We start from the raw sequence: 27,184 nt of genomic DNA, 5'->3' as shown, positions 1-27,184 counted from the left end.
AATATCAGGGAAGAATGCTATTGCTCTAATGGGTTCAGATTTGAACACTCTCTACCAATTTAGCATAATTTGAGATTATTATGCTATGAACAGTGTTACTTAAAAAGTATCATAGTAATGTTTTAAATGTGGTATGCCTAAGCTTCTAACATGATTTTGCTTGTACAATATGATTTACCTAATCCTACTTTTTTTTAAACATATGAAGGAAGAGAGGGGTGTTTTTTGCCATGAACTAAAACAATTAAGAAACAAAGAAATTTGGAGTTTGAAACAAAAATAAGATTTTAGAAAACAGGGAGCAACTATTTTATCAGAGATAAAGCCCTATTAATTGTCAATCTTTCAAAGAGGGCCTTAAACACATTTCTTACATTGGTGTCAATTACAGTAATTTCTCCTAAATATCTAAAACCATCTGGATTAATATGCAATAACTTCTTGAAATAATACATGTAATTCTTTCTTGAAGTTAATTATCGTAAGAAACAATTTACCAAAATTGACTAATATGCACCTATAACAGCTACCCCCTTTCACTTTCCCCATAACATGATCCATATTAAGCAGCTCATCAATCCATATATGTTTCTATCACACCTATGGGAATTGTAGTCAAGCATGTTAGGAGGGCCCAGATTGTCTACTTCTGTAGCTGATGTACGTTAGGTGAAGCACACAAATGAAGAGCAGGATTGGTATATCGTATTGCCATAATTCAATAGCTTTAGCTGATAATATATTAAACCATTATGTGGTTTTAAAACTGGAATGTGTGGCTAATTCATTAATTGTGGTTTATTAAATAAACCATTTACAGTACAATATAAGAATCCAGACAAAGAGGCAACTTGTATTTCTGAGTGGAATATATGGCCATACAAGCTACAAATTTCCCCAACCCCAATGTCTCTAAGCATAGGTTCAACCATTCTCTATCATACCCCCCACTTCAGTACTGTAATTCTAAAGCTGAACATGAGTAACAATTTCCTTGTTCCTAACATTACTGTATCTCAAAAATCCTAACAATATCAGGAGTATATAATTTTCAAATAAGATAAAACTTCCCAGAGCTTTTGTTATTTGGTTACACGTAAGGAAGATGACCCTACATCCAAGGAAGTCTTCCCCTAAAAAGGATGCAGGCGGAACAAAATGTATGCAAACTGCAAAAGTACTGTACAATACTCATCTTCCCCATCTCAACTCCAGTTGAGACCATTCTTGGAGATTCCCTCCCTGATCCAAAAAAAAGTGTACATGTTCTATAGCACACTTGGATATATGTATTACATATACAAACTACATTCCAAGAAGGGGCATGGCAAGGACAAAAAATAAATGCATGCTAATTGAAATAATACCTGTTAATTAAAATTACCTATAAAATAAGGTACCCCATTTATGAAATTAATTGATCCTTATCTGCATACTGTATATGAAACATGCTGTCTCTCACATGCACACAAATTAGTTTCACACTTAAATATTATAAGTAAATGTAGGCATGGTCAACTCGTAGGAGGAAGAAGAAGAGGATAGAGACGGGGTAAGGGGCAGCTGTACAGGGAAAAGAAGGAAAGAAAGAGAAGGAAATAAACAGAGAAGGAGGGAGGAGGGAGGGAGGGAAGGCAGATCTGTTTAGGCATTACAAGAGGATTAAGATCACCTTCCCACATAACAGCTAATCTTCAAACTAATCTACAAAAGCCTCCACACTCTGCAGCTATGTCTGCAACCATCTGCACCTCCTGTTCATTCCTTTGTTTTCATCAGATTCTTCTATTCTTATCAACAACTGTAGTTTCCACTCCCCTACTTCTATTATTTGGAAAAGAATAGAGTACTGAAAAAAAAAATGGAAAAAGCAAGGCCTACTTCAGCACTCTGTTTTCCTTCCCTTTCAGGCAAGAATTCACCAAAACATGTTAAAACAATCAGTTCCTTGCTGCCTAGATTCTAAAAAGAATACTCAACAATTGCTTGAATATTTATACTAATTGCCAGCGTAATGAGATTGTGGCCAAACCAGCCTAAGACACTATCCAGAAGATTAAAAAAAAAAAAGAATGGGATGTTAGATAAACATATTGGAACTGTTCGTAGTTAAGATCAAACTTTGCCAAAGGAGAAAAGTAAACCAAAATACAAAATACCTATACAATCTTTGCACCTACTATAATTAATGTTTTCCAGGAAAACTGAATGATTCAAAGTGAAAACCGTAATGTTTTATTATGGAAATACGATCACAAGGAACACACTGAGATATGATGCTAGCAAATGCTGAAGGAACTATACCAAAATTTGCTAAAGGAACCTGCATATTAAAAATAAGTCAGAAAGCCTTTGGAGCAATCTCAGAAAAGTAAGCTATTTAAAAAGACTGATACGTTCTCAAATTCAGTCAAACTGTGTAGAAAAAAAAATAACTAAGGGGCCTTTTACAACCAATGTTTTGGTTAACGAATTGTGTAAAAAAAAGAAATGGGTGGGGGTGGGGGTATGGGATGAATGATGCAAAGACCGGCAAGGAATGCAGCTTTTGGGAGAGTGAATTCCACAAGGACAGACCACAAGCTTCTATTCTTCTTCTTCCCCTTCCCCCACCAAGAAAAGCAACAAACAAGTTCCACAACAGGATTAGCGAGTAAATGATGCACAACTAACCACCATTATAAATGGGCCTTCTTAAAAGAAAGAGATTCAAATATTGCCTCAAAGGAATACAAACTGATCAACTTTAAGATATGATTACGACTTCCTATACTTCATTCTGCCTCTGGAATTTTTGCTAAATGGAGCATTAAACAATTCCATTTAAATACAGAAAATTATGTATGAAATCAAAAAGCTGTATTGTGTAGTTTAAAAATTCAAAGTGGGGATAAGTGATAGTAGATCTATGCAGAGATGAAGAAATTAGAAAATAAGGTAAAGAGTTGGCTTTTAATATTAGCAATGATACTTATAAATACACTGCATACCTCATTAATCTACTTCCATGAAACAACCTGGCGCAGAGGAATTCATTAGCTTATGGGAACAGGGAAAGTATGACAGGGTAACATTCTTGCTTCATAATATTTCAAACAACAAAACTGCAAGTGTAGCCTAAAAATCAGAAGTATTCTGAAAGTTCACTCAGGAAAAATAGTTATATGAACAAAAAGCATGCCACTGCTTTTCACAGGTATGAATATTTTAATGAACTGCTCCAGAATTTAATGGGTGAATTTACACAGGATACTGGGTACACATAAAAGAGCCAGATTATCTCCCACAATACCCCCATCCTCAAACGCACAAATACCAGAATACCAAATACCAGAATCAGCCCATTGTATTGGGTCACCACCTAAGTAGCCTTTTTCTGAACTTGCTCCTTTTTGTCACTGTCCTTTTCAGCTATGATGCACAGAACTGATCCAGTATTCCAAGTAGGAATTTACCAAGACAGAACTTATTATTTCCTATGTTCTAGAATCTTTAATCCTGTTAATATATTCCAAAATAACACACTCCTACATTACACTGCTGGCTCATACTTAACTTAGGGTCGACAAAGGTACTCAGATCCCTTTCACGTGCACTATTACCAAGTCAAGTCTTCTGCATCATATATTTTCCCATTCTATACTCCTCCATCCTATCCATTTTCCTACCCAGATGGAGAGTTTAACATTTCTGCCAGTTAAGCTATCTACGTCTTTTTAAATAACAAAGAAGCAGAAAGACACTGCTTTACCGAACATTATAAACCTAGAAAATAGGGCCTCCTATTTTTGTGTATGTTCTAGCATTTCAGAGATCATTATTAAAAGTTTTTAAAGTTCTAAAGTTTGTCAGCTAAGTCAATGAACTTCCATGTAACAATGTCTTGTACTCAGGTCTTTGCGAAGACTCCAAGATTCTATTTTCCATACAACAGCTCAAATCTATCCTTTCTAGTAGTATTCAACATAAAAAAACAGCATTAAGTATGCTTCATGAAAGCCTCTGTCTTATCCTGGCCCAAGATTGTATTTCCACATCCCAGATTCTTGGGACAATTACAGCTGTGCATGTCATGGATGTTACCATATACTAGAGCTAAGTAATCGTGCCCTTTCTCGGTTTAAAGCTTATTTGCATTTAAATTGAGAATCCAAGAAAGGACAAGCATCTCAGAAAAAATATAAAAACATCACAGTCATCAATATAAAGTATTTAATATGCACTTAACATGTATAAATTTGGGGAAAAAATTCACAAAGACCCTGCCTGCAGGCTTAGAATCCTAAAACAAAACATCATGGGACAACTGAGATGAAAACAGATGGGAAAGTACCAAGTACATATTTTACCTAAGACAGGAACAGGAGCAAAAGAAGAAAATAATTCAGCATAACACCAATTAACTAGAAATATGAAAGAAACAACACCAAGTAATACATCAAGAGGGAATCAGAGGTAAAAAGACATTAGTTTTTAATAATTTCTTAAACTGAGATTGAGAAAAGGCCAACTGAATATTTAAGGGAAATTAATTAAGAGATCACATTAGGAAAACTTAAGAAACAATAAATAACAGGGCACAAGTTTAGGAAGAAAATGAGCACATGATGAATAATGGGCCTGAGCAAAAGAGAGAAAGCAACAAATATGGAATAATTTACTTGTCACTGAACAGTGAAACTACTGAAGGCAATGGGTAAAATAATTAAAACTTACAGACAAACAATAAGTGAAGAACTGAGAAAAGAAAAACAGACTTAGGAATGAACATTACCATAGTCAACATGAGTCAGAATGAATTTCTGAATGCCTCTTAATCTTGTGTCTTTCATAGAGAGAATAAGGCTTAGGGCTGCAAGTTCCTGACACTGAATTTCTAAATTGTTAGTAGCCATGTTAATAAAGCATATGATCATTACAGCTTCATTTGGACAAACTGGAGGGCAAGTGTGGGCTTAATCAAAAGTTGAACTAATGTTAAGCATGAAAGCACTGGGATCTCAAAAAAACTAAGTTAGGCATATTAGGTTAGATATCTGATTACTTTCCATGAACAGAATTTTCCCTGACCATATTTAAAAAAAACCCTCTCCATTTCAAAGAGAGGATATTTTTCAAGAAATTCAAGCCCAAAGTCCCTTCGACAAAAGCAAAAATGTGCATCTATGATTGGGATATAGTGACAGAAAAATTATGCAAGGGCTCCTCCCACTTGCTTTAAATAATGAGTAATCATTTCAGGTGAATTACTCATAACACAAAGCAAGGGTATGTATGCTAGTAATTCCATTAAATGGTCTCTATAGGATGGTAATCAACAATGGGATACATGCAGCATTCTGCTCACTTAACCCCTAGAAAAAATAAAGCAAAAGTCTTAAGATAAATTACTGAGAGCCCCTGGAGATAATATGCACCAGCAGGACAAATCTTATATTCATTGCCTGGTGTCACTGCATCCCTATCATTGTTCATTGTCAGCCAAAAATTAGATTGAAATTAACAGTTTGAAAGGAGGTATTCCTCTCCATATTGAAAACATTAAGGTAAAAATATTATAAAAGTGAGCTTTTCATTTACAGGTAGATCAGGTGGTAGAATACTGCATAAGTTGCTCCACTTGCAAATTACAAGTTTGCTGGGATTCTAGCGATGGACTATGAGCAGGCAAGAATGGCCATAAAGCAGAGGACAGAGGATATAGAATGTCAAGCAGATTTAGGGAAGGTTCCATCCTTTTTATCTCCGCCATGTAGCAAGTTTATTGTCACTGCTGCCGGATATCTGGCACAGCTTGAGCTCCCCAGTCAGTGGAAAGCATTCTCTTTAGCTTGTTGCCATGTTCTTCCTTCAGTGGTGCTGGACAGCAAATACAAAAAAATTCCATTAGCCGCAAGACTTTGCCCTTGTGATGCCAAGGAAGTAGAAGACATGGGCCATGTTCTCCTCCGCTGTATCTTTTACCAAGTCCCACGGAGTAAATTGCTCGCACCCCTGATCAGCAAGCAGCCTGGCCGTCAAGAATCAGATTATCTTCAAATGCTTCTCATGGATGACCGGCCTTACGTTACAGCGCAGGTAGCCAGGTTCTGCGCAGCGGCAATAAAGATGCATCAACATCGGATAGGAAGCTGCTGAAAGGTTTTGCAGTATTGGATTATAGCCAACTAGTATTTTAGTTTGCATTAACAGTTCCCAAAGAGACCTGAAAATACTACTTCGAGAGTCTGGGGGCTTTGCTGAATGGAATCGATTTTGGTAGGGGTGGACTAAGTAGGTGACCATGAAAAAACAGACAGAAATATCACCAACACGCTTCAGTTTTAGATATTATCATTTTATCATCACCTTATTTTAGATAACGATCAATAACTGTAGGATATCATAATTTAAGGAGTAATAATTACACTATAGGATAGGGCATCTGACTTCATGTATAAATGACATTTAGGCGGCCAAATTATAATTATGATATAGATTTTACTTGATATTATTATATCTAAGATTTTTAATTAGACATGTTATGTGCATTTTTAGTTGTACTGGTCTATGACTGTAATAAACTGATTGATTGATTGATTGATTGATTGATTGACTGATTGAATTACAAGTTTTACCAAAATAGATATATAGAGATATTCTCTACATTCCACATTCGCACTTGGAAAGTAGCACTTTCCCCAAAATGGATTCTAAAAATGTTTATACTGAATACCTTTCTGCTCTGTCAAATAAAAACCTTATATACACACACACACACACACACACACACACACACATACACACACGCACACATATACACACACACACACACACAGATATGCCCCACTATTACATATTGTAGTTGTAATATAAGTCCTCAGAATTAACTTCAAAGTTCATACTATTGTTCCGGCTATCACCCTGATCTTTTTAAAGGATCATAACTGCGGTTTCAGTAAAAAAGCTACTTCAGGCACTTGAAACACATATTTGCCACAGAAAGAAGAGGTAAAAATATTAGGATTTTATGTTACGGAGTTAATCTTCTTTTTATTGAATATAATTTTTATTAAAGATGATTTACAAAGTTGAAAGATAAACACAAAACAATATAGAAGAAAAAAGAAGAAAGAAAGAAAAAGATGTTGAAAACAATGGAAAATAAAAAAGTCCTTAAGGAAGCGACTTCTGATCTTTACAGCAGTTACGTAACATGGTGCCCTTCTCCCCATATTCAACCCTTAGATTTAATCTACTTTTTAAAGGAGCATTGCAAGTGTCTTATAGTTAGCTAGAAAATAGACAAAAGGAAGGTAGTCACTTTTTATGCATTTGAAAATAGAGTTAATGAAAAACTCATGAGGAACTTATCCAATGTTTGGAACTCCTCTTCAAACAATTCTAAATATTACTGGACAGCATACATTCTCTTTAAAAAATCAACACAGAAGAGAACATTTTGCCTTAGCAAATGATTTTTGAAAGTAGGGGTCATGAAAAATGGAAATTTGCCACCTTACCTCAAAAATATTAAAATCCTACTACAAAATATTGTACTATTTCTATTCATAAGGTCTGTTTGTTTTGATTTTAAATGACATTACTTTAACTTAAAAGCTCTTCAGTTCCATACAAATGCCCAGTCACTTAATATCCCTGTAGAATTACCAGAGATGCAATACTCAAGCTAGGAATTAAGTGTGCGCATCATTTGTCCGTTGAAATAAATTTTGTTTGGTTTTGTATTTTTCTGTCTCCAGATTGGTTCCACCTTGCTTCCACATTAGTTTGCTTAAAAAAAATAATCAACACACACATTCATCCGGAGTTCTGCTTATGCTGCATGCATACCTCTTCTTACATATATGTTGCTGCAAATAATTTTCTGCTAGATGCATTACTATGCACAATTCTTCCTAAAACACATTTTGTATGCATTTGTTATAATGATCCCTAAGATTCTCTGAATGGTGCTTTGTATGTCTTTCCAATACTTTGGGTTTTTTTACCTGTCCACCATATATGGTAGAATGTTCCTTCTGCCTCATGACATTTCCAACATTTATTTCTATATGATTTTAAGAATTTTTATAAACTTTAACAAGATGGCCACTTTACTGGGTAAAGGTCTTACACCAACCCATGATGGATTAATTAGTTTGGTCTTGGACTTTTAGTACCAACTGATGTACCAAAATAGTGTGCAGGTAAGCAAATTAAGGGCTTAAACAAAGAGAACAAAAAGTATGTCAGATAATTCAAATAAAGGACATTTGTAATTGCTCCTCAAAAGTAGCTCTGGAAAAACCATGTCAGGTTTAAAATGGAATAAAAAAAACATCGTAAGGGATCAAGTCATATCTGAAAAACATTTTATTCCTAAATGGCATTGCAGCCATATTTATTAATTACGGCTTCAGTCTACAACCCCTGGAAGGGAATCCCTTGGGCAATTAAATTATTAAGAATTCCTGACCTCAGAAGAAAGCCAATGTCCCTCTCAAGAGCTTCTAATGGCATTTTGGTGAGAATCAAAAGCAGTACTGTTGTGAAAAGGGGGGCATGGATCCACTGTATCCAATATTTTCTCCCACAAAATTGAAAAGATTTACAATATCTCTTCCCCAATGAGGAAATGAGAAAAAAAATCCTTTCCTGTTCTCTAATGTTAGAACCCACTGAACTGGATGCCAGGACTGCTCTGTGAGGTGTGGTTAACCAGAATACTTGGATAATTGGGAATTCAAGTAACTGAAAAAATTATTTCTACTAAGTTATACTGATGCTGAACTACACAGAGGATCTAAATGAAGCAAGTTATTATTAATAAATATACTTTGATTTAGGATTATATGAAGTGAGCAATATAATTCTGAATTATTTAAGCTCTACAGGTGAAACTCGAAAAATTAGAATATCGTGCAAATGTTCATTTATGTCATTACGGCAACTCAAAAGGTGAAACCAATATATGAGATAGACGCATTACATGCAAAGCGAGATATGTCAAGCCTTACTTTCGTATAATTGTGATGGTTATGGCGTACAGCTTATGAAAACCCCAAATTCACAATCTCAGAAAATTAGAATAGTGTGAAAAGGTTCAATATTCTAGGCTCAAAGCATCCCACTCTAATCAGCTAATGAATGCATAACACCTGCAAAGGGTTCCTGAGCCTTTAAATGGTCTCTCAGGCTGGTTCAGTAGGAATCACAAGCATGGGAAAGACTGCTGACCTGGCAGTTGTGCAGAAAACCATCATTGACACCCTCCATAAGGAGGGAAAGCCCCAAAAGGTAATTGCAAAAAAGTTGGATGTTCCCAAAGTGCTGTATCAAAGCACGTCAATAGAAGGTTATGTGGGAGGGAAAAGTGTGGTAGAAAAAGGTGCACAAGCAGCAGGGATGACCGCAGCCTGGAGAGGATTGTCCGGAAAACAATCCTTGGGGACTTTCACAAGGAGTGGACTGAGGCTGGAGTCAGTGCATCAAGAGCCACCACACACAGATGGATCCTGGACATGGGCTTCAAATGTCGTATTCCTCTTGTCAACCCGCTCCTGAACAACAAACAACGTCAGAAGCGTCTTACCTGGGCCACAGAAAAAAAGAACTGGTCTGTTGCCCAGTGGTCCAAAGTCCTCTTTTCTGATGAGAGCAACTTTTGCATCTCATTTGGGAACCAAGGACCCAGAGTCTGGAGGAAGAATGGAGAGGCACACAATGCACGATGCTTGAAGTCCAGTGTGAAGTTTCCACAGTCTGTGTTGATTTGGGGAGCCATGACATCTGCTGGTGTTGGTCCACTGAGCTTCATTAAGTCCAGGGTCAACACAGCCGTCTACCAGGAGATTTTGGAGCACTTCATGCTTCCTTCCGCAGACGAGCTTTATGGGGATGCCGACTTCATTTTCCAGCAGGACTTGGCACCTGCCCCCACTGCCAAAAGTACCAAAACCTGGTTCAATGACCATGGGATTACTGTGCTTGATTGGCCAGCAAACTCGCCTGACCTGAACCCCATAGAGAATCTATGGGGCATTGCCAAGAGAAAGACGAGGGACATGAGACCGAACAATGCAGCGGAGCCGAAGGCCGCTATTGAAGCATCCTGGTCTTCCATAACACCTCAGCAGTGCCACAGGCTGATAGCATCCATGCCACGCCGCACTGCGGCAGTCATTGCTGCAAAAGGGGCCCAGACCAAGTACTGAGTACATATGCATGCTTATACTTTGCAGAGGTCCAATATTGTTCTATTTCCAATCCTTGTGTTATTGATGTCATGTAATATTCTAATTTTCTGAGATTGTGAATTTGGGGTTTTCATAAGCTGTACGCCATACTCATCACAATTATACCAAAGTAAGTCTTGACATATCTTGCTTTGCACGTAATGCATCTATCTCATATATTGGTTTCAGCTTTTGAGTTGCCGTACTGACATAAATGAACATTTGCACGATATTCTAATTTTTCGAGTTTCACCTGTATATTTTGCCCTCAGAAATAAGATCTGTTGTCAATCTTAACCTTGATGAAAAGTACAGAAGTTTCATTTCCATCCTCCTCTTTCCCTACTTGCAATTTTTTTTATACAGTAAGGATTTCATGAAATGCTCTTCTAGAAATTCTCCTAAATTCTAGGATTAGACTAAGAGTCTACACCAACTTGATGGCACTTTATCTATCTATCTATCTATCTATCTATCTATCTATCTATCTATCTATCTATCTATCTATCCATCCATCCATCCATCCATCCATCCATCCATCCATCCATCCATCCATCCTGTGTTTACTCTTGAGTAAATGCATAGGGCTGCATTGCACAAATTGTTACCTTACATAAAGTTTACTTGCACCATCTTGCTTATTGTTTATCAATACTGTGTGTATATCCTCTTTCCAGAAACAGTACACTGGCTCACTGTTCCACCATTGAATTTATTTATATTACAATCTATTTATTTTATTTAATACAATTTATGTTATTACAACCCTACAGACAGTACAGCATTTAACATAACAATGCATTGATCAAGTTGCTAATGCAATGATATGTAATGGTTAAGATTTTATCCTATCACACATTTGTCACAAATGTGCAATATCTGTGCCAAGTAAGCAAAAACCTCTATTTCTTGTATCAAACTTTTGATTGTTTGCTCCTCTGTACTGCAGAACATCTTCAGACAAATTAGATCTTTATGTAGCATAACTGAAGAGCATATTTTACTTGCTGAAACACCCCTCATTATATCTCAAGCTATTGGATCTCTTTTTACCCCAACACAGAATTTGAGAACTTATTAGGATTCAGCAGGATACAGATTTGCAAAACTGAATCTATCATGCATTTCAACAGGCAACCTCCCTAAATTTCTTTAACTAGCCACATTAATTATAGATTAAAACTTTATAATGTTAGGGTTTAGAGAATTCTAAGCTGGAAAAATGAGACTTATTTAATGTTTTGTTTGGCACATTAGTCATGGTGCTGTTATATGGCTTGCCATTCCTCATCCCATGTTTTATTTAAATGTAAACATATGTTCAGAGAAAAATACCTTGAGAAAACAGAATTTGTAAGAAGAGATTATATTTTGTTTGGAGAGAGAAAACATTCTAAGAAAACAACCAAGATCCTGCAAATGAATGCGAAAATTTAAAGAAAGGATGCTTACCCATGAGCTGGATCCAGGGCAATTGCTCTTGGCTGGTCAAGATCTTGCCAGAAGAGAACCTTCCTAGATGTTCCATTGAGATTAGCAACCTCAATCCTATTTGTTTCTGAGTCAGTCCAGTACAATTTTTTCCCAATCCAGTCACATGCCAGGCCATCTGGAGAAAGCAATCCTGAAACAATGACATTCTGTACAAGATTCCCAGTTTGGTTAAAATAAGTCTGTTTGATGGCTTCTTCACTCACATCTGTCCAGTAAATAACACTTTGTGAGTAGAGGAAGTCAACTGCAGCAGCGTCTTCTAAGCCACTGACCACAACTGTTGCTTCCATCTTCACTCCACCAGCATCCACCAATCTGACATCTCGGCGGTTTGCAAAAAGCAAGAGAGGAGAAGCTTTAAAAAAGAAGAAAAATAACACTCAATAAAGAGAAAATCTGTATTTGCTCATGTAGTCTTCATTAAATATATCAAGTATGCATAAACTATACCTAAGCAAACATCATTCTTTAATCATATATAGATATCTTTCCTCATGTGATCCTTCCCAGAGGTCCTTCCAGTTCCATCCAGTTCCCAAACTGTTTCATATTTGACACACAGTCTTCTCAGTCATCATTTTCAAGCACCACATAATTTATTTGAATATACAGAATTGACTACAGGTAGTCTTTGACTTACAACCACAACTGGGACCGAAACTTCCATCACTAACCAATGCAGTCATTAAGTGAGTTGCGCTCGATTTTACCACCTTTTTTGCCATGATCGTTAAGTGAATCATCATGGTCATTAAGCGAATCCGGCTTCCCCCATTGGCGTTGCTTGTCAGAAGCTGCCTGGAAAGGTCGCAAATGGTGATCATGTGACCCCAGGACACTGTAACCATCATAAATACATGCTGGCTACCAAGTGGCTGAATTTTGATCAGGTGACCACGGGGATGCTGTGACGGTCATAAGTACGAGGACGGGTCATAAGCCACTTTTTTCAGTGCCAATGTAATTTTGAACAGTCATTAAACAAATGGTCATAAGTCAAGAACTACCTGCAGCCCCAGTGCTCATTTATGGCACAAAAAAACTGCAGCTTACAAGCAAAAACTCATTTACTACTAAAATAAGATTTTTAAAAATAACACTGAAGGTAGGACCAATCCTACTATAGGTCACAGTGAGTCACCTGGCAAATTGCACTGTCATTTACCAACCAAATTCGCTGCACTACATCCACATTCATCCTCCAACTGCTCTGCTGCCATTGCAGCAAATACTCTTAAACATTATTTGTCACCATAAAAAACAATAGGCAGATCCCGTACAATGATACGTGGAGCATCAATGCTCCCCAAAGATAACCGAAATTATAATTAGTTTGCTACAGTGGTAGCAAGGATTGTTTAAAATGTAACAGCCTACAGCCAACTTTAAATCCTAGGACTGCCCATAATGAAACAATTTAAAAGGGTGCATGTTGGTGCTCTGACTGCAGATACCTAGAACGTATTTCCCCTGTCCTGGAAGGCTGTCCAGACTTCAGTTCCCAGAATTTTTGCCATAGACATGCTGATTAGAGAATTCTGGGCCTTGACATGTCTGGAGAGTACAAATATTGAGGAGGCTAGGATCCAGGAATTTCACCTAGGAAAACTAGAAATAGTGTTAAAGCAAGTTAGACCTTTAATCCTTCTAATTTCAATCCTGGTTTACCCTGATTAGCAACAGCATTCTAGGATTTCAGGCAGCAGTCATTCCCAATCTCAGCCTTTTTTGGAGATAGTGAAAACTTTCTGCACACAAAGCAACTGCTCTAATCACAATCCACAGGACTTTCACTGAATAATGTGCTTTATCCTTTGCAAAACGTGCTCAATAAAGGCTGTAAACCTCAGGTTAATTATTAAATTAATAATAATAAAGATGAAGAGATATTTCCATCTGTAAAATTATAATAACTCTTTCAGAAAGAATAGCATACCATGCAATGTTCCAATTAATACAAAATAAAATTTATATTTAGAGTCAATTTCTTTCAAAATTTCTACAGTTCCATATTTAAGGTATTTTCTGCATCCAGTGAGACCACCTCTGCTTTCAATTTTTTAAAATGTACATTCAAAATGTCCATCTCTAATCTAATTTTATCAAATACTTGAGGATCTTTTATAAAACTGGAATGTGTAGGATACATAATCAAAAATAATATTGTCTATAATCTATATGCCAAAGTTGCTGTCAGTAGTTTTGCATCAATATTTATCAACCAAATTGGACGACAGCTTGGACAGTAAGCAGAAAACAAAATTTTGTTTTCCTGTTTTCATAGATTTAATGACATATGTTAAATCTTATAGAGATAAAGGTGCAGCTGACTAGAGTTATTACAAATGGAAATATCTCTTTATCTTTTTAGATAATTTGTAATACCCCTCAAGAATGTCTTTTAATCTTTTATTTTTAATTTGATATCAGAACCACTAGCTTGCCTTATTAAATGGAAGACATTTGGGATATAATAGTGGCAAAAGCTGAACAGAAACTGTTACATGCTGCTGATAATTATATATTGTTACATGAAAATGCACTGATCTTGAGCAATAAATTGGTAATTTATAGTTATTCAGGTTATTCAGTTACAGGTTCTAATATTTCTATGGGTATTTCTATAATATTGGATTTCACTTTTTGTTTGATTTGTTTTAGCTAAGAAAAATTATTCCAAGGAAATCCTCATTTGTAATTTAATACATCAATTTTCTTAGATAAAAATTGACATAAATATGTGGTTAAAATGCTGGTAGGTTTACAGTAAAAAAAAATTGTACAATGAAAATTATATCTACAATTGATACATTTAAGGGTCCCCTTAGAGAAATACATAGAACTTATTTTAAACAGACTGTTATGAAAATATTTCTGTGGGAAAGACAAGCCCCTATATTTTATTTTTGTAATAATGGCTATCATATTATAACAGGACTTTGAAATTTCCAGACTTTCAACTTTATCCCTGGGCATATATTTTTACTTACATTTTTCTATGCAACATAAATAAGTTTGAAAATGCACACACACTATGAACACAATTAGAAAGCTACTATTTAACTTCTGTAATAATGTGGCAGGAGCTGGGTCCCTTTTAGCAACAGCTCTACTGTATCTCTCGCATTAAAAGTTGCAAGGCACAGTCTGTAGATGCTGATTTCACAATCTCATCCAGATGCGTTAGGATGTTTAAAATTTCAGAAATACTGTCAGTACTGGAATGTGTTTTGGATGATTTTAAATCTACAGTATTTTTAATAAACACTACAGTAGATATTAGCTATTTGCAATAAATAGCATTATTCAACTTAAATAAAGAGTTGAAAAATCCAATATTAACGAATCAATTGTTAATATCCTTTAAGAAGGAAGTATGCTTCTTATGATCCCTAGATGAGGCTAATGCAACAAATCAGTTTCTTTAACATTTAAGACACTCCAGAAAAGTTTAAAAAGGAGTAGTTGTCAATGTCACATTGCTGGAAATATTAAATGGCTGAGAGGACAGTTATTCATATAATAGGGGCTTGTCCCAGTACTGATTTGTTTCGATTTAATATCAAAAACTCTGTTAATATGGTGTTATAAAGTTCAATATGATTTAAAGAAGGGAATATACTCAAAATGGGGAACTTACCACTATATCAAGAATTATAGGTTTATCAAGCATGAGGGCCATCCAAAGAATTACTCAATGTTGGAAAAACAGTTCAACCCCAGATTTAAAACATGGGTTCACTTCCTGTTTATAAAGTGGGTCTGGTCTGTACTGATGCAACAGTAAGACTGATCAGTATTGCATACGTAAAAACTTAGCTGAATATTATCACTATAGGAAATATAATATGCTTAAGTTATTTCCTTTTTTAAACTTTCTGCTCTTTTTTTTTTAGTACTTGTTAAATTTTATTCTCAATAAAAAACAAAAAGCTTACAAACATTCAGGACTTAAATAATACTTACATATGATTACCTCAGATAAGTCTCAGTCTCAGTATATTAGGATTTCAATTTTCAGACCATATTTTGCCATTTTTAATTTTTAGTCTCTTAACTAGAACTTGCCATATATGTTAATTCCAATTTTCTCAATCCACGTATATGGGTTCTCATTTCTCAAAGCTCCAGCAGCACTGATCTCAAGAATCTCATCAAATTCACTAGTATTTCCTTCCCAAGCTATATGCACAGGTTAGGAATACAGTACTTAGAGAACAGCAACCATTCTACTTAAAGATCAGTAGTTTGAAGAACAGATGCATCTTTAAAGAGTTCTACAACATCGCAAGTTTTTTAAAAGGAGCTCTGACACCTGGATGTATGATCAACTGAACATTTGGCTAGCAGTGTTTTCTGACATTATAAAGGAGAGGTCGAGGAGATATTTTGATACACCTGAGCATAAGACATACAACATATATGTGGCAAAAGTTTCCTTCAAACTGTAGTTGCATGCAAAAATGTAGGCACCCCTGGTTAAATTGTATGTTTTAATGACTCACTAAGTGAGCAGAAGCTGACAGCCTCTACATGGTATAAAGTTAAATATAATATATTTCTGCACATTTGAAAGCATAACTTACTATTTTTGTGCAGTAGTTTAGGCCTACAGTTAGTTACAGGTGAACAAATACTCTGATCCTTCTACTCTTTCAGGTTGTGATTGTTCTCTCTACATTCAATACGCATGGATTCCTTCAAGCAGCTATTTGAACATTTAACATTAAGATTAATTCACTCTGACAAAAATGGAGGGAGGCTATAAAATCTCTAAATACTTCCAGCTAACAATTTCAACTGAGAAAGACGCTGTTAAGAAATGGAAGTTTACATGGAAGTGCTGAACTTAAAGAAAGGCCTGGAGAATTGAGCAGAATTTCCCCCAAACTGGACAGATCTGCAAAACAGAACCCATAGATCACTGGAAAACACCCTGTGGTTTAGCTGTTACTGAAGTAGTTGACCATAGGTACACAGTACAACAGCACATATACTGCTGGGTTCACACATCATAGTAAGCCAAGTCTAGTTTATTCCATAGAACACAATACTAAGCCAAAATCAAATTAATCATATTAAGGCTTTGCTCAATCCATTTATCCGGGTCGCAATTTTATGAGCCTAATTAACATACATAACATGAACTGGTAGACTCAGAGGCAATAGGCTGCCTTTACAATATTCTTAAAAGGAAGTAACCTAGGAGATCCTGGGAAAAAGGAAGGTATTTGCAAAATATTATGGGGCTGGAATATCTGCACATTCCTCCCTACCAGGAAATTAAGCAACGATCTCTCTACTGCTTCAAGAAGGATCCCAGCCCTAACAAACTCACTGCTATCCAATGACAAACACATGTAATTCCCAAGATTCTGTTACATAACCCCTTCTTTCTTTTCAATAAATCTCTTTATAAGACAGAGTCCTATAGAAAACTATATAGTGGCTGCTCACTCTTCAGGAAGTAGAGGTTTTTGTGTTAATAGTACGTGGCATGTGGTACACAGCATGATAAAAAGGCACATAAAATTTCATTCATGAAAAAGCAAATAGAGAAATAATTTTGCTAAAGCTCAGAATTGACAAAAAGGGATTTTGAGTTGTTCATTGCTGAATTTTTAGAATCAAGAAGACTTGAGTAAAGGGATTAAAAACCACTCACCAGCATAATCAAGGTAAAAAAAATATATCAACTTTTTATGATTATGAAAATAATAGGAAAGACTAAATCATCTGACTCTATTGTAGATTTCAAAGACAGAAAAGGTACAGATAACTGCCACCACACACATTCTGTTTTAAATCAAGTTTCTACATAGCATTTGAATCTAGACTTCATATGACATATCAATGTAAAAGGAAATGTGGACTTACTCAACATGGAAACTCATTCAACAATAGAAAAAGATTGGCCCAAATACCCTCCTTCAGTGGCAGGACAGTTTTTAGTTGCCCATCTAGTGCTTTAGTTGATCTGGGGGAAAGTACCTGGGCTTTCTATTATCGGCATGGATTCCCAGTAAAGTATATAAATAAATACAATTTCATAAAAATGGTAAGAACTCCCTTACATCAAGCTTGACCAAGAATTTAAGAATACTCCAGCTGGGTAAGTCCCAGGCCCATCTTAGTCCAGGACATTTGCTTTCCAGAGTGGCTAACCAGACATTTCTGGGGTGCCTGGAAAAAGGATGTAAAGAACATACTGTTCCCCTGCAAATGGAATGAAGTTCTAATTCCCAACCCAGACGTTATACTGAGTCTTCAAGACAAATAGTCTTTTACAGATCTGTCCTCCATGAACATATCCAACCTCCCTTTAAAAACAAACATGTTAGTGGCCATCACCATGTCTTGGGATAATGAACTCTACATAATTAAGTACCATATGAAGAACTGTTTACTTTTATCTGATCTATATCTTCCTTCCAATAAAATGCCTCCTAGTTTTTAAGACAGGGAGAAAAACTTCTTCATGCCAACTTTCTCCATACAACTATGTAATTCATGTCTCCATAATCTTTTTTCTAAGCTAAAAAGTCCCAAATATTCTACCCTTTTCTCATAGGGAAGATGATCATTTTGGCTGCATTCTTCTGCACTTTTTCTAGCTCTGTTATATCACTTTTCAAATGAAGTGACCAGAACTTTACACAGTGCAGATGTGGACCTACTATAGAACATTACAATATTGACAGGTTTATTTTTATTTTCAGTTGATGATCTCTTGCATGTATTCATTTGACTTATACTCTGCCCTTCATTAGAAGCATAAGGTAGCATGCATAGTGTTCCCTCCTCTTTTCTCTCACAACAACTCTGTGAGGTAGGTTGTACTGAGAGAATGAGTGACTGGTTATCCAGTAAGTTTCCAGGGCTGAGGTTGGACTAGAACCTAGAATTCCCTGCTTCTAGTCCAACACTTTAACCAGTACACCGCACCAGCTCTCACTCATCTTTTTCACAGCACTCTCGTATTATCCACATCATTCATGCTACTAGAGGAAAAATTTGGTTGGAGAAGCAAAAAGGCACTGAAACAGTACATTCCCTACAGCTGAGAAAACAGTCCTGAGAGTTACATCTAAAACTTTTCAACAATTGTACAGTCAAACAGACACCTCTCAAACATCCCCAACAGACAAATGCTGTTTGGAGAGGTGTAGCACGGAATGAAATATGGCAGGTGCGCATTTTAAAAAAGAAAGGAAGTCTCCATCCAGAAAGGCCACACACACACTTTTTTTAAAGGAAATGTAACTAAGACTTAGAACAGCTAGGAAGATTATTTGATACTCAAATGACAAAAAAAAAAAAAAGAGGCAGGATGTGGTCTGCTGCAGACAAGACCAGGAATTATGCCTTGGGGAAAATCGCAGACACATGCCTTTATGAACAAACTGCCTATTCAAGCACCATCTGCACTTACACAGATAGCCAGATCTACAACTGTACATAGAACTGCATTTTTTAGATGAAACTGGCATAGCATTGTTATCAATACGCATGGTATCATTTTTTTTATAGTTCACTTATGTTCCTGACTAAGTACTCAGGATTATCACCAAAATAGTGTATCAGTACTTGATTCCAATTAAAGGATTAGGTGGTCAACAATACCTGGATTTGATAAGGGAATAAAGACAGAGGAGTTTTTAAAACTGGAGGAGCCAAACATATGTCAATAGTGTCAGATAAATTGAGTGGAGGGTTTTGTCTTAAAAATGCCTTTAGGCATTCTAAAAATGCTCGGCAAGATTAATCTAATTGTTAAACTAACAGATATACTATAGGTGGGAGTAGAATGATACATTCCAGTCTGGACATCACTGATATGGTCTTGGACCTTCTTTCGCCCAAACTTCATTGTTCTGAAGGCCACGCCAGTCTATGAATAGCATGACGGGGGGTCACGCTGAGGACTACAAATGCCTTCCAAGCCAAGGCTGTATTTCTGCTGACAGTTATCTTAGGAAATCATAAATCAAATACAGTAGTCATATTTGGCTAACATGGAGACTGGGATGCATAGTCACTGGATATGATTCTATGAAAGTGTGCGCAGAAAAGACGGCACTCTTCGCCAGTCAAAGACCAGGAAAGGAAGCCTTTTTTAACTACAATAGTTGGAATTATTGCTCAACACAACCAAGCTTTGTGTTTTGCACCCACCCCTTTTCATTGGCAGCTACTACTGTAGAACACCTGAAATCCATTGATCACCAACTTCAAAAGATAGATTAAACGTTGATTTTTATGCAATGAGCCTTCATATTTAACCCGAGTTTAAACTTGTCAAGTACTGCCTTGTGAAGGATGGAAAATTATTCCTTTTATCTTGGAGAAGTGTGTGCATGTATAGGGGGAATTCACCTTGCACAAGTACACAGTGGCTTATTAGGGTGCTTTTTTCCCTCTGAAATAAACAAAAATTGTAAGTGAGAAATTAATCCAGGAAACAGTTTAGGAAACCTCAATTCTTATTCTGTTATTTTTTTATAACCTACGTATCAATATGGCATGTCATAATTTTCTTATTTAAACAAAAATCAACAAAATATAGAACATAAAAAATGAAATGAAAATTACATGGTTATAACAAAAAAACCCCACAGAAACCATAGAATAATTTTTAAAATGACTAAAAAGCAAAAGTATTTAAAAAAAAAAAAGAACAATGTTAAAATTTATGTAAATACATAGCTGGAATATGAGGGGGACGTGGTGGCACAGCAGCTTAATGATGCTGAAAGTTGCCAGCCAGAAACGGTCGACGCTTCAGCGGTTCGAGTCCAGCCTTCGCGTTAGCAGGGTGAGCACCGTTCCTGTAAACCCAACAGTTCGAAAACTCACGTGAGTAGATAAATAGGGACTCTCACTCCAGTGGGAGGAAAAATGCTGGCGGCGCCTTGCAAAAAAGGAGTCGGGAGCAGTTGCCGGTAAGTGCGAAAAACCGCGCGCACCCGAAAAGGGCGCGAAGCAACGGAAACCCACCTCCTGTGCTCGCCAGCTGGGCTCTGCTCTAGGAAGGAGGCTCTGGCAAACCACCTCCGAAACAATTGCCTTGAAAACTGCAAGGACTCGTCTAAGCAGTCACTGCAGAGTCGGTAACGACTGAGCACAGATTAAAAAAAAAAAAAAGCTGGAATATAGGCTGCATTCACACGTAACACAAAGCTATTTTTAAACCATGTTTGGGGGGGCTCTAGTGGCCTACCCTGCAAGTAATGCCAGGCCAAAATGGGTGGCTTGCATATCAAACTGCTAAATGCAAACACTCCCCCCCCCCATGGCACAACATGAACCAAACAGTTCATAGATTTCTCTTCATTTGGGAGCTTCTTGTAATTTGAAAACAGTACTAGGAATCCTAAAAACAGTGATCTCCTAATTTTACTTCCTCCATTGTAATTTCTTCTGCAGCTACAAAATAAATTGTATTAAGGTGAAGATCATGCTACATATACTATAAACAGTATAATCACTGAACATACTTCAGCAGTGCTGGTAAAGGGCAATATATTTAAGCCACAGTTAAAGTGAACACAAAATGATGTGTGAACAAAAAAAGAACCCACACTTCTGTATAGTGAAGCAGGTACAATAAACTGAGGTATGCAACCTGACATTGGAACTCCCACACCCCTTGACAATTAGCATATAGGTTGCAACTGATGGAAGCTGAAGTCAAAAACCACTCTGTCCTTCTGAAATGGGGTGGCATACAAGCCCCAGCAACACACACACGCACAGAGGATTCCAGGTTGCTCACCTTAACAATATACAAAAGGCAACATTCATTCACATTAAAAGCCCACTTTGAAGAGGTCATTCTTCATTTCACATCTATTCCATTTGGGCACAGTATTATTAAAGGGCAAACAGTGGATCAAGTATGAAGTTTCACTTTTATTCTAATTTGTTTGACATTTGGAGAAAGAGAATACTAAAATATATTTTCAGCCCAAGAATAATTTATGCATAGAATTTTCAACAGATGTCAGAATCTGGCTCTTCACCCTTGCTTTAAATTTCAATAGGCTATGATTTTGAAATTGTTGCTATGCATAGCCAATTCCTGTTGACCAATACCATCCAAGGAAGTGTATCAAAATACAAATTATTTTTAGTATAAGTTCTAGTTATGTTAAGCATTTTGTTGAGTAACTATATTGTTGAAGACGAGATACAGTCCGAACTCTAAATGTATCAAAATAATATAATTACAGCACAATCTCCTCTAACCTGGTGCCCTCGAAAAACACTAAAGGATATGACTCCTGTAACTGCTAGCTAGAAACAGATTACCTAAGGAGGAATTTGATCATCATAGATTTAAAGCAGAAACCCTCAGAGACAGATCCTCCTTAAATTTCAGAGTGCATATGTATACGAATTGAATCAAACAGTATTCTTGAACTACATCCAATTAAGATTACATATAAACAATTACCTTATTACAGTACTCTCCATAGCTCTTCAGAGAAAAAAAATGAGAAAAACAATATTTGAGGGAGAAGGTAGATAAATCCTTCTGCTTAATATTTTGTCTTTTGTTTAGTCACTTATAACGTGATTGTGAAAAAATGAAAAAGTTCACCCCTTGTGCTTATGCATTTTACAGTTTGGTGCTAGCTTAATCTAACACCAAACTGTATGAATGTAGCTATGGGATTTTACAAACCCAAGATTAATGGCTTAGTGCTATATTTGCACACAAATGCAACAATTGTACAGTGGGGCAAAAAAGTATTTAGTCAGCCACCAATTGTGCAAGTTCTCCCACTTAAAAAGATGAGAGAGGCCTGTAATTTTCATCATAGGTATACCTCAACTATGAGAGACAAAATGGGGGAAAAAATCCAGAAAATCACATTGTCTGATTTTTAAAGAATTTATTTGCAAATCATGGTGGAAAATAAGTATTTGGTCACCTACAAACAAGCAAGATGTCTGGCTCTCACAGACCTGTAACTACTTCTTTAAGAGGCTCCTCTGTCCTCCACTCGTTACCTGTAGTAATGGCACCTGTTTGACCTTGTTATCAGTATAAAAGACACCTGTCCACAACCTCAAACAGTCACACTCCAAACTCCACTATGGCCAAGACCAAAGAGCTGTTGAAGGACACCAGAAACAAAATTGTAGACCTGCACCAGGCTGGGAAGACTGAATCTGCAATAGGCAAGCAGCTTGGGGTGAAGAAATCAACTGTGGGAGCAGTAATTAGAAAATGGAAGACATACAAGACCACTGATAATCTCCCTTGATCTGGGGCTCCATGCAAGATTGCACCCCGTGGGGTCAAAATGATCCCAAGAATGGTGAGCAAAAATCCCAGAACCACATGGGGGGACCTAGTGAATGACCTGCAGAGAGCTGGGACCAAAGTAACAAAGGCTAGCATCAGTAACACACTACGCTGCCAGGGACTCAAATCCTGCAGTGCCAGACGTGTTCCCCTGCTTAAGCCAGTACCTGTCCGGGCCCGTCTGAAGTTTGCTAGAGAGCATTTGGATGATCCAGAAGAGGATTGTGAGAATGTCATATGGTCAGTTGAAACCAAAGTAGAACGTTTTGGTCTAAACTCAACTCGTCGTGTTTGGAGGAGAGAGAATGCTGAGTTGCATCCAAAGAACACCATACCTACTGTGAAGCGTGGGGGTGGAAACATCATGCTTTGGGGCTGTTTTTCTGCAAAGGGACCAGGACGACTGATCCGTGTAAAGGAAAGAAAGAATGGGGCCATGTATCGTGAGATTTTGAGTGAACACCTCCTTCCGTCAGCAAGGGCATTGAAGATGAAACGTGGCTGGGTCTTTCAGCATGACAATGATCCCAAACACACCGCCTGGGCAAGGAAGGAGTGGCTTCGTAAGAAGCATTTCAAGGTCCTGGAGTGGCCTAGCCAGTCTCCAGATCTCAACCCCATGGAAAACCTTTGGAGGGTGTTGAAAGTCTGTGTTGCCCAGTGACAGCCCCAAAACATCACTGCTCTAGAGGAGATCTGCATGGAGGAATGGGCCAAAATACCAGCAACAGTGTGTGAAAACCTTGTGAAGACTTACAGAAGACGTTTGACCTCTGTCATTGCCAACAAAGGATATATAACAAAGTATTGAGATGAACTTTTGATATTGACCAAATACTTATTTTCCACCATGATTTGCAAATAAATTCTTTAAAAATCAGACAATGTGATTTTCTGGATTTTCCCCCCCATTTTGTCTCTCATAGTTGAGGTATACCTATGATGAAAATTACAGGCCTCTCTCATCTTTTTAAGTGGGAGAACTTGCACAACTGGTGGCTGACTAAATACTTTTTTGCCCCACTGTAGCTTATTTAACAGAAGAATGGTTGGAAACCACAGCATAATCTATGAACCTACCCATTGTGTCCCTTTCCCATAGGATATTTTTTGTTGGAAAACTGAGCTATCTATCTTACCTACCAGATAGAATAATTTAATTTTGAACCTTTTAATGGTTCAAGACATTTTGACAATCCTGTTTTAATTCCTGTTCAGAAGTTACCTATGATCACCATAATAAATCTATGGCGAAATCAATTTTCAACATTCATCCAGGTCCAAGCACAACACCGGCTAGGTTTATACATCTAACCCATAACCCATGTGGCTTGTTAGGTTATGATTTAGTGTGTGTTAACCTAGGCATTGTCATTTGTACACTCCAAGGTATGACTAAGCATATGCAAATCCAGCTAATTTTGATGTATTCATAAACCATAGTTAAACCAAACACAGCTTAGCACAATGCACGTACCCAGTCATTATTCAAACAACCAGAATCCTTTGTTAGAAAGAAAATAGTCCTACCAGAGATTTATAAACTACAATTAGCTATACTGAGTACAAAAGAAAACAATACCTCCCTCCCTCTTAATGGTAAGTAGCTATACAATTTTTCCATGCCGTTACTTTGTTTTACAAAATATAAACATCGGGGGTAGACTGAAGCAGGTTGCTCTAAAAATAACTGACAGCGGATATGAAAAGGGCAAGTGCTAGAAATGCATTATTCCTATCCCAGGGCTTTTATAGGATATAAAAATATCCAAGGCCATATTAAAACCACTCCATTTTTTAAAAGAACCCCATTTTTTATTTTTATTTTTGTGTGCACTCCATACTCCCAATTCAAAGAGGCAACACCTTCTCATAGGCTAGGTAATTTGGGCAGCTAGCCTTGGTTATTTATTTTGCACAGGCAAGCAAAGCATATTTTCTGGAGTCTTGTAAAAGATGCATATTTGGTACTGTGTAGGTTAAATCTTTTGCACTAATTATAGGTTTCGGAAACCAGACAGATTTATTTCAGAATCCTGGTTTTACTTGGCAGCCTAGAGTTTGTTACTACTAACGTTATTATTTACAACGAAATATAGCTCTCTGATTATATACTATTTCATTTGGACAAAGTTACTTACTTTCCCGGGGGACACTTACATCTAAAGGGCATTTCTCAAAACAAAAATCAGTGTTTTATGGCAAAGCTGATAAAGGTGCATGATAAAATAAAACATTTTTTTAAAAAGTCTCTCAAGCTGTTATCAATTCCTGTAATATACACAAGCTCTAGAAGAATGTCACCCAGTGCTCTCATGGGATCTCTTGATTATAACCTCTGCTGTAGCTCTGAGGAAGCCATAGGTTGGCAAGACAGCCCAGTGGTTGCAGTACCACGGAGAGCTCCAAACGAACAACTTCCTCATCTAAAGAGGATGAGATTAAATTGACACATGTTACACCTTGGCTGATAGAGCACCCTTTTAACTCCACCCCTTCCCTTCCTGACAGAGAACTTTAAAGAGATAGGACTGTGGCCTGGGAACAGCATTCAATCTCTCTCCAGGCTCTCACACACAATCACTGATGGAATCACACACAAGCTACATAGACTGCAGTAGTCAAGAAGACTGAGACATCATCATAGCTGTGCTTTGGTGATTAGGTTCAGTGAAACTGCAGGCAGGACTTTTCAGTGCCTTGGCTTTGAGAGCATCTAGTTCTTAGTGGTACTTGTGACTCCTACTTCCTTCAAACCCTGATGCCCGGATTATTGCAGACAGGGACCATAACAAGAGATCCCTTCCATCCAAAGACTGTATTTGCACCAAACATTAATCATGGCTTAGCATCAACTATGTGCAAGATATTTATAAATAATTAATTATTTATGGATTTTAGTCACTGTTGGAGGGATTGGTGTGTTTGTTCTTTTTTGTTATTGTGAGCCGCCCAGAATCACCCATTGGGGGAGATGGGCGGCATACAAGTTTAATAATAAATAAATAAATAAATTTATCCAAGGAACTTTCTGTTTCTTGACCTCATCTATGTCGAAGGGCAGACAAATGTTCACAGAAGAGCCCTTCAAGCATTCAAGTGAACGTGTATTATAAATTGGGGAAATATAATGTCCCCATGCAAGATATGCAAATAATGTCCCCATGCAAGTAAACTCCATTTCAAAGTAATGCAGGTTCAACATGGTCTACAGGCATCTTCTAAATACTTTTAGCTCTTACAGAAGTCTCCTTGCAATCAGGAACACTGGTAATTGAAGGATAACTCAGGATTCCTGAGTAACCTTCTAAGCATGCTCAGCTTTATGTGCTTATAATCCCTCCCTTATGCATCTGAGTATATCAGGAGTGGGGTCATCACATATTCCTGTAAGGGTTTGCATATCAGCAGTATAGTAAATAGTGGTATGTAATATTATTTAGGCACCACCAAGAAAACATCAAGAACAATTTTTTTCTTCAAAGAAAGGAAATAGTTGGTCTCTCTTCTGCTTCATTTTACCCTTAGTTTCATAGTACAAAACTGATGCATTCTTTATATTCATAGTATTAAACTGATGAAGGCTTTATATCAAAGCAATTACAATTAACTGTTAACAATACAACAGTTGTCACCCTACCCTATCTCCCAAAAAGTGTGTGTTGGAAGCACAACTGGAGTAGAAAGACTGATTGCCCTTAATGCTTTCCTTTTCATTAGCAAGGTTCAAAAGTTAAGTCACTTACATATTCACTTTCTGAATATAATTTTTTATTCTAAATTTTATTTCTTTTAAAATACTGAAACAAAAGTTCCTATTATAAAAAATTATACACATGCCCAGGGGTTCCAGCTTGCAAAGCCCTCTTTTCCCCAAAAAACTGTTACGAAGAAGAACAGTAGGATTTTGCTTTTTGCCCTTTCCAAAAAAGTACTCACTCATACAGGTAATGGAGAGATGAAAAAGTTCTGATTTGCTATTCCCACAGAATGGAAAGTAGCCCAAGTGAAATTAAATACACATGTATAAATCAAGCAGCCTGGTTTCAATACGAAGCCCCCATCCTACCTAACCACAACTCTGCAAGTTTATTTAACACATTTCTATCCTACTTGTTTTCAGTTCAAAAATGCAGACACTGGCTTTAACTTCACACTT

At 36.9% G+C, this 27,184-nt stretch overlaps 1 protein-coding gene across 2 annotated transcripts in view; it reads right to left on the bottom strand.

The window, feature by feature from the left end:
• LRP5 (LDL receptor related protein 5) overlaps positions 1–27,184 on the bottom strand; it is a 147,855-nt gene that overhangs the window by 89,910 nt on the left and 30,761 nt on the right. For both annotated transcript variants that reach the window (XM_007425267.4, XM_007425268.4), the window contains exon 2: positions 11,670–12,066. In XM_007425267.4, coding sequence (XP_007425329.1) covers positions 11,670–12,066 — 397 coding nt within the window. The remainder of the gene's footprint in view (positions 1–11,669; positions 12,067–27,184) is intronic.

This window comes from Python bivittatus, unplaced genomic scaffold (assembly GCF_059951505.1).
Source record: "Python bivittatus isolate LINGU-HERP-01145 unplaced genomic scaffold, Pbiv_v1 ctg000480_np1212, whole genome shotgun sequence".
NCBI classification, from domain to species: Eukaryota; Metazoa; Chordata; class Lepidosauria; order Squamata; family Pythonidae; genus Python; species Python bivittatus.
Note: the sequence above shows the minus strand (reverse complement) of the source record. Positions and strands in the feature narration are given on the sequence as shown.